This window comes from Nerophis ophidion, linkage group LG08 (genome assembly GCF_033978795.1).
Source record: "Nerophis ophidion isolate RoL-2023_Sa linkage group LG08, RoL_Noph_v1.0, whole genome shotgun sequence".
In the NCBI taxonomy this organism is placed as follows: domain Eukaryota; kingdom Metazoa; phylum Chordata; class Actinopteri; order Syngnathiformes; family Syngnathidae; genus Nerophis; species Nerophis ophidion.
This window is the reverse complement of record NC_084618.1, coordinates 47,798,900-47,807,840: the sequence shown is the minus strand read 5'-3', so window position 1 is coordinate 47,807,840 and position 8,941 is coordinate 47,798,900. Positions and strand designations below refer to the sequence as shown.

At 38.9% G+C, this 8,941-nt stretch overlaps 1 protein-coding gene and 1 long non-coding RNA gene across 2 annotated transcripts in view; one reads left to right on the top strand and one right to left on the bottom strand.

Annotated features, from left to right (window-relative positions):
• LOC133557857 (uncharacterized) overlaps positions 1 to 3,481 on the bottom strand; it is a 62,461-nt gene extending 58,980 nt beyond the window's left edge. The window contains exon 1 of the long non-coding RNA XR_009807856.1: positions 3,341 to 3,481. This is a non-coding gene — a long non-coding RNA (uncharacterized LOC133557857). The remainder of the gene's footprint in view (positions 1 to 3,340) is intronic.
• Positions 801 to 8,447, top strand: LOC133557855 (cytochrome P450 26A1). The gene is made up of 7 exons (XM_061908721.1): positions 801 to 3,375; positions 3,460 to 3,684; positions 6,370 to 6,651; positions 6,718 to 6,867; positions 6,925 to 7,059; positions 7,124 to 7,270; positions 7,739 to 8,447. Exons 1-7 carry the CDS (start codon positions 3,187 to 3,189, stop codon positions 8,075 to 8,077), a joined length of 1,467 nt encoding a protein of 488 aa, XP_061764705.1. The 5' UTR covers positions 801 to 3,186; the 3' UTR covers positions 8,078 to 8,447.
• The last annotated feature ends 494 nt before the right edge of the window (positions 8,448 to 8,941 follow it).

Below are 8,941 nucleotides of genomic sequence, written 5' to 3'. Positions count from 1 at the left end.
AGTACGCGTAAACCTGGGGGTACTTGAAAGTATGCCAAGGGGTATGTGAGATTTTAAAAAAATATTCTAAAAATAGTAACAATTAAAAAATCATTTATAAATATATTTATTGAATAATACTTCAAAAAAATATGAATGTAAGTTCAAAAACTGTGAAAAGAAATGCAACAATGCAATATTCAGTGTTGACAGCTAGATTTTCTGTGGACATGTTCCATAAATATTGATGTTAAAGATTTCTTTGTTTGTGAATAAATGTTTAGAATTAAGTTCATGAATCCAGATGGATCTCTAATACAATCCCCAAAGAGGACACTTTAAGTTGATGATTACTAGTATGTGTAGAAATCTTTATTTATATTTGAATCACTTGTTTATTTTTCAACAAGTTTTAGTTATTTGTATATCTTTCATTCAAAAACAGTTCAAGAAAGACCACTACAAATGAGCAATATTTTGCAGTGTTATACAATTTAATAAATCAGAAACTGATGACATAGTGCTGTATTTTACTTATTTCTCTTTTTTCAACCTGCTTTGCTCTGATTAGGGGGTAATTGAATTAAAAAAAATTCACAGGGTTACATCACTGAAAAAAGGTTGAGAACCACTGTGGTATGATATACTTGCTAACTGAAACTTCTGCCTTTTTTTAATGAATGCTCAGGCCTACTACGCTACTGTATTTTCATGTTGGTCATTATTATGGTGGCACTTGGAGAGCCACATTTTTCTGGTAATTGGAGGAAAATATTTGAGAACAACTGTGAGAACACTGCATATGGTGAATAAAAATAAGATAATGCTATCAGTGCAGAATAAATAGTAAACGGGTTGTACTTGTATAGCGCTTTTCTACCCATTTTTAAGGAGCCCAAAGCGCTTTGACAGTATTTCCACATATGCCCATTCACACACTGACGGCGGGAACTGACATGCAAGGCGCTCACCAGAACCCATCAGGAGCAAGGGTGAAGTGTCTTGCCCAAGGACACAACGGACGTGACTAGGATGGTAGAAGGTGGGATTGAACCAGTAACCTTCAGATTGCTGGCACAGCCACTCTACCATCTCCACCACGCCGTCCCCAGGTAAAAGGTAAGAAAAGCTGGTTTTGCATAATGGGTCCACTCCAAACGGTTAGTATCGGCCAATTGGTGTGCACAAAAAATAGATTTATATCTGACTTGTAATTGTTATTCATTTCGATTCTAAATAAATTCAAACTTTTAAAAATTTGACTCCAAAATATTTTTTAAACTATATTTTTAGGAATATATTTTTTCAATACATTTTTTGAGCCATCTACATGCAACCAGAATGAGATTTTCTAACCTGTTATTGTTTTAAAAAAAGTTGCATAATCATCACACAAAATAATAAGAGAATTGATTCTGATCTGAATCGTCACCCCAGGAAATTGTAAGGTGGGCAAAATTCACACCCTTATCGGCCAATACCTAGGGCTCCTATATTAAAGGCCTACTGAAACCCACTACTACCCACCACGCTGTCTGATAGTTTATATATCAATGATGAAATATTAACATTGCAACACATGCCAATACGGCCTTTTTAGTTTATTAAATTGCAATTTTAAATTTCCTGGGAGTTTCTTCTTGAAAACGTCGTGTAATGATGGCGCGTACGCTTGACGTCACGGGCTGTTAGGAAATATGAGCGCTGTGCACACACACACACAGCTAAAAGTCGTCTGCTTTAACCGCATAATTACACAGTATTTTGGAGATCTGTGTTGCTGAATCTTTTGCAATTTGTTCAATTAATATTGGAGAAGTTAAAGTAGAAAGATGGAGTTGGGAAGTTTTAGCCTTCAGCCACACAAACACACGGTGATTCCTTGTTTAAAATTCATGGAGGTGAAACTTTACTATGAATCACAGCGAACATAGATCCCGACCAGATGTCAACCAGCAGGTTTCGGTGAGAAAATTGTGGTAAAAAGTCGCTTCTTACCGGAGATCAGCTGAGCTTGTGCCGCCCATAAAGCTGCCGTCAACACACCCGTGGACACAACCCTCCGACTATCAGGTACTATTAAACTCACTAAAACACTAGCAACACAATAGAAAGATAAGGGATTTCCCAGATTTATCCTAGGTGTCTAAAAACATCTGAATCCGTCCAAATGCAATCGCGTTTTTTTTAACTTTTTTTTTTTTCCCCCATAGTCCGTCGCTATCAATATCCTCAAACACGAATCTTTCATCCTCGCTCAAATTAATGGGGAATTTGTCGTTTTCTCGGTCTGAATAGCTGTTTTTGTTGGAGGCTCCCATTAAAAACAATGTGAAGATTTGAGGAGCCATCAACATGTGATGTCATCGTCTGCGACTTCCGGTAGAGGCAGGGCTTTTCTGTTAGCAAGCAAAAGTTGCAAACTTTATCGTGGATGTTCTCTACTAAATCCTTTCAGCAGAAATATGGCAATATCGCGAAATGATCAAGTATGTATAGAATGGACCTGCTATCCCCGTTTAAAAAGTTTTATCAGAACACCTTCTTGTTACCCAAGTGTACAGAATAAAAACAATGTAAATAACAATAAAAACAAACACGGCAATGTCTACCAGTAAGTCTGTGTTGGAAAAACGCCACAACATCGGAAGGGGAAGACAAAGAAACGCACTCCATCCTAATTTCATATCAGACACATTATGTATAGTCGCAGGATGTATTACTGAAACTAGCCTGAATTTTACTCGGTATCGGATCGTACAGGTGGTATCGAGGGGCTCAAAAGTTGCAAAACCTTCCTCATGTCCTTTCTCAGTTGACAAGCTGCAGAGAACGTGCTTTGCTCTTTAATGCAGCCCTCCGAGCTAATGAGTGTGTAAACTAGTCGCCTTATTGGCAACAAAAGGCGTCTTAAGGGGGAGTCCGGCAGGCAATCATCACCTTTTCTCAGTAAAATCCGCCGAGAATTGTCTGCGTGCAACAGGAGGTCAGGATTAAAAGATGGAACAAATGGTGACGCCAGCCAGCCAGGCCGGGCCGGGCCGGGCCGGGGGCGGGTCTTAGCGACACCCACAATTAAAGATGAACTTTGCGTGAACTAATTTATCTGCGGGAGGAGAAGGTGACAGCCCGAGTTTTCCCTTCGCCTATAAAAGGCGCCAAAGGGTCCGCCGGGAGCCTCACTCGCCGGGCTGACACTAATCCAACATGGCGCTCAGCACACTGCTGGCCACCTTCCTGTGCACCGTCGTGCTGCCACTTTTACTCTTTCTGGTGGCCCTCAAACTCTGGGAGGTCTATCTGACTCGCGGCAGAGACCCGAGCTGCCCCAGTCCGCTCCCTCCCGGCTCCATGGGCTTACCTTTCTTCGGCGAGACGCTGCAGCTCATCCTGCAGGTAAGGCGACTTGTTCCCCGGTGCGCGCATGCGTACGAGACGTTGACTTTCCCCGTGTGCCTTTTTCGCCCGCGCTGCGTCCAGAGGAGGAAGTTTCTGCGCATGAAGCGCCGGAAGTACGGCTACATCTACCGGACTCACCTGTTCGGGAACCCCACCGTGCGCGTCACCGGCGGCGATAACGTCAGGCAGATTCTCCTGGGAGAACACAAGCTGGTGTCCGTGCAGTGGCCCGCGTCCGTGCGCACCATCCTGGGCTCCGACACGCTGTCAAACGTCCACGGAGCGCAGCACAAAACCAAGAAAAAGGTACCACTTTAGTCATACTCTCATTATTGCGTGTCTTTCTTTAAATGTTTTACAAACAGTTTGACATTATCGTGTATTTTTATTTTCAAAACACGGTTAAACTATATTGTGTTTCAATAAATGGCAATAAATAGGATAGTAGGCATTTATTGTATTACAATCAAACTTTATTTTGTAATTTTATTGCACAAGCAAGTTGTAACCCAACTTTCTTTATATGTAATCTTAAAGATATGCACTATGTATAATAACAAAACATGGCATTAGTTTAGTTTATTTCGTTTATTAAGGATCCCCATTAGTCTACACCAGGGGTCACCAACCTTTTTGAAACCAAGAGCTACTACTTGGGTACTGATTAATGCAAAAGGCTACCTGTGTAAATAAATTACCATAAATAGCCAATTTGTTCAATTTAGCTTAAACTCTATGTTATTATTAATAATTAATGATATTTATCTTTCTGGAAACACTGATCATCTTAATGATTTATCACAATACATATATATTTGATGACATGTTTTAAATAGGTTAAAATCCAATCTGCACTTTGTTAGAATATATAACAAATTGGACCAAACTATATTTCTAACAAAGACAAATTATTATTTCTTCCAGATTTTCCAGAACAAAAATGTTCAAAGATGTTGAAATAAGATTTAAATTTGATTCTACAGATTTTCTAGATTTGCCAGAATATTTTTTTTGAATTTTAATCATAAGTTTGAAGAAATATTTCACAAATATTCTTCGTCAAAAAAACAGAAGCTAAAATGAAGAATTAAATTAAATGTATTTATTATTCCTTGCGATAAAAAAAAAAAAAAATTCTTGAACATTGATTCAAATTGTCAGGAAAGAAGAGGAAGGAATTTAAAAGGTAAAAAAGTATATGTATTAAAAATCCTAAAATCATTTTTAAGGTTGTATTTTTTCTCTAAAATGGTCTTTCTGAAAGTTCTAACAAGAGAAAGTAAAACAATAAATGAATTTATTTACATAAGTGAAGACCAAGTCTTTAAAATATTTTCTTGGATTTTCAAATTCTATTTGAGTTTTGTCTCTCTTAGCATTAAAAATGTCGAGCAAACTGTGAACAGCTTGCTAGTAAATAAATAAAATGTAAAAAATAGAGGCAGCTCACTGGTAAGTGCTGCTATTTGAGGTATTTTTAGAACAGGCCAGTGGGCGACTCATCTGGTCCTTACAAGCGACCTTGTGCCCGCAGGCACCGCGTTGGTGACCCCTGGTCTACATCCTGGGGTCCAGGCAAAAACATCACACAATCACAAAACAAAAGATTACAATGCAGTACAACATGATCAATAATACAATTGTGTAATAAAAAAATAGCAAAAACAATAATTTGGTGTATATGTAATAATGTTCATACCAAAGCAATATAAAAATAAAACAAAGAACAAATGGGCCTACAATATACACATTAGAGTACCAATGACAAACTATTCCAAGTGACAAAAAAGTACAATAATGAATGAAATATGACATAAAGTACATACGACATGGCAAGGCACTGAGGATTGAGGGGAAAACGCCTCCTTTGAGGTATCCACACTAAAAAATATTCTTAATTATACATAATAAATACATAAAAAAAATGTGAGAATAGTAGTTATACCAGCATTAAATACAATGGAAAATAGCAGAGTAAAAATGAAGAACTTAAGAAGAGTTCAGAATATTCAGTAAAAAAAAAGGCTGAAGAAAAACTTATTCGGGTGTTACCATTTAGTGGTCAATTTTACGTAATATGTACTGAACTGTGCAATCTACTAAAAAAAAGTTTCAATCAATAAATCAAAAGAAAAAGGTTATTTATTATTTTTTTAAACCATCTTACTGTAGTATTATCATGTATTCTATGTTAAAATGTTTAAACATCAATAATTGCACCATGTTGTTGAATCAAAGTCAAATGGGTGTATGATTGATCCTTATAATGTCAATTGAGTGTTCCAGTTCAGTGGTTCTCAAACTTTTTCACCAATTACCACCTCGTAAAAAACTTTGCATTAAAGTACAGTAGCATAGTTTTTTTAAGTATTTATTAAAAAAACAAGGGGCAGGTTTTATTTAACAATTGTATGTAATGTGTTTGGCCGTTCTAACATCATACACTTTGAATATCGGAAAATAAAACACTCTCTTTAATCAATTGATTCTTTGTTTTGCCACGAGTTTGAGAATTAGTGTGCTTTTATTCCTCAAAGTTCCGTCAACAAGTATTTCATGTTAAAACCTCAAATTCAAATACATTCAATAATAAATGTCATAATTATGCCAAAGTAAATATATTTTATTGTAACATATAATTACGTTGAAATTTTACAATTTAAAATGCCCCAGAAGACATTTTAGTGAGATATTGTTGGAAAAAAATGCAATAAAAAAAGCTTCAATTAGGTACACTGTAAACTTTTTAAATGTCAGTTAAATGTGTATATTTCATTATTAGTTATAGTTATATTGTTTTAATACGCTTATAACCTGCTGGACTAAACAACTAAAAGGACCAGATTTTTAAGGAATAAACTGTCTGATGGCTGTGTCTGTATATTGTTTAGACAAACTGTGGGTTGCATTTTGGTCAGATAGGCAGTGGCTGAAAAGACATGTATATGACACATACTGTAGCTAATGCAGGATCGCTGTACTCCTCTGCAGGCCATCATGCGAGCCTTCTCCAGAGAAGCGCTGGAGCTTTACATCCCCGTCATCCAGGAAGAGGTGAGAGCTGCAGTAAAAGACTGGCTAGTGAGGGATTCCTGTGTGCTGGTCTACCCGGAGATGAAGCGTCTGATGTTCCGCATTGCCATGAGGATCCTGCTGGGCTTCGAGCCCGAACAGATTCGCACTGATGAGCAGCAGTTGGTGGAGGCGTTTGAGGAAATGATCAAGAATTTGTTCTCCCTGCCAATCGACGTTCCCTTCAGTGGCTTGTATAGGGTAAGTTATGGCGTGTTCCAGATAGTGAGCACTTGGGCTTATATAAACTCTTATCCTTCCTCACAGGGACTGAAAGCGCGAAACTTCATTCACTCAAAGATCGAGGAGAACATCAAGAAGAAGATCCAAGACTCTGAGAAAGAGTCCAAACATGGGGATGCACTGCAGCAGCTGATAGACAGCTGCAGGAAGAACGGAGAACCATTCAGCATGCAGGTATTAACAGTTGATTCATGATTTCATTAAAAAGATGCTAACCTTGCTGTTTCACAGGCCATTAAGGAGTCTGCCACAGAACTGCTGTTTGGTGGCCATGAGACCACTGCCAGCACAGCCACCTCTCTGATCATGTTCCTGGGCCTCAACCCTGAAGTGGTGGACAAACTCCGACAGGAGCTGATTGACAAGGTAATGTTGGAAAAGCTTTCTGTATTGGCATGTCAAGGTCTCACACCGCTAACCTCTCCTTCAGGAAGAAGAAGGCATGCAACTCCAGAGTCTGAACATCGAGTCTTTGGAGCAATTGAAGTACACGGGTTGTGTCATTAAAGAGACTCTTAGGATCAACCCTCCTGTTCCTGGAGGCTTCAGGGTGGCGCTCAAGACCTTTGAACTTAATGTAAGTGAAATAACTCTTTTAGGTTTGTTTTTCGGGCTTCACGGTGGCAGAGGGGTTAGTGCGTCTGCCTCACAATACGAAGGTCCTGCAGTCCTGGGTTCAAATCCAGGCTCGGGATCTTTCTGTGTGGAGTTTGCATGTTCTCCCCGTGAATGCGTGGGTTCCCTCCGGGTACTCCGGCTTCCTCCCACCTCCAAAGACATGCACCTGGGGATAGGTTGATTGGCAACACTAAATTGGCCCTAGTGTGTGAATGTGAGTGTGAGTGTTGTCTGTCTATCTGTGTTGGCCCTGCGAGGAGGTGGCGACTTGTCCAGGGTGTACCCCGCCTTCCGCCCGATTGTAGCTGAGATAGGCGCCAGCGCCCCCCGCGACCCCGAAAGGGAATAAGCGGTAGAAAATGGATGGATGGAGGGTTTGTTTTCCAAACTGACCTCCAACGCTCATCGTGCCGCGTCCTTGTTTCAGGGCTATCAAATTCCGAAAGGCTGGAACGTCATCTACAGTATCTGTGACACGCACGACGTGGCGGATATCTTCCCCAACAAAGAAGACTTCCAGCCTGATCGCTTCATGACAAAAGCCTCGGCCAGCTCGTCGAGGTTCCAGTACATTCCTTTCGGCGGTGGGTCACGGATGTGCGTGGGGAAGGAGTTTGCCAAGGTCCTGCTGAAGATCTTCCTGGTGGAAGTGGTCACAAAGTGTCACTGTACGTTATTAAACGGGCCGCCCACGATGAAAACTGGACCGACTGTTTACCCTGTGGACAATCTGCCAACCAAGTTCAGCCACTATGTTCAAAACTAGAAATCACCTCAAAGCCACAATTTGGAAGCACTCGGGTGTTCCTAGGAACCCCCTCAACTGTTGTATATAAGAAAGTTGCTCCCATGATTTTTTTTTATATTATTGGCAAAAAATTGTACATAATGTATATATTTGGAATGTATTTTATATTGTGATACAGTGGATTTGTACATATTTTTTTTAAAGATGAGATCAAACTAAACACAAGGCACTATTCAGATGTTGGAACACTTTAATCAGTTCAGTGGTGTATCTTTGGGATATTGTACATATGTAGAGTGAATTTATATAACTTTTGTATCTTTACCTTATTTAAGTGACATTATATTGATGTTGGATTTTTATTTAATAATAAAAAACTTTTTGTGGAGATGTTTTGTCATTTAATCTTCCGTATTTTGAACCCTGCGGTTTTTCAAATCCAACTTTACTTTTATAGCACTTTTTATGCACTGGCAAACACAATGTACTTTACAAAAAAACAATAATAGAAGAAAACACACATACAGCACTATTGACAATAACAAAGCAAAACCAAAACATGGCATGGCACTGTGGATTTGAAGAAACTAAGGTACGGCTCATCTGTGGATTTTTAATTGCTAACTGCAAGATCATGGAATGGTTTAAGCAAAGAAATCAAACAATTTATTAAAATGATCCACTTCAAGAAACTGTTCAATCTCAAAACTCTTCACAATGTACAAGGAAGAAGAATCCTGATAAACATCTACAACCTTATTAAAAAAGGAGAAAATCGTACAGCAATGACTTTTTAGTTTTGTTTGATCACCAGGTTTACTGCCTTGTTACAAGCACCATTTGGAAACAAGATGTGTAGATAAACATTCACAAATTCTTTGT

Excerpts from the sequence above, each read along its gene's own strand:
- LOC133557855 (XM_061908721.1), top strand. The coding sequence starts at position 3,187 with ATGGCGCTCAGCACACTGCTGGCCACCTTCCTGTGCACCGTCGTGCTG. Across the intron at positions 3,376-3,459 it reads CGCTGCAGCTCATCCTGCAG|AGGAGGAAGTTTCTGCGCAT; the intron begins GTAAGGCGACTT and ends CGCTGCGTCCAG. Across the intron at positions 6,652-6,717 it reads CCTTCAGTGGCTTGTATAGG|GGACTGAAAGCGCGAAACTT; the intron begins GTAAGTTATGGC and ends CCTTCCTCACAG.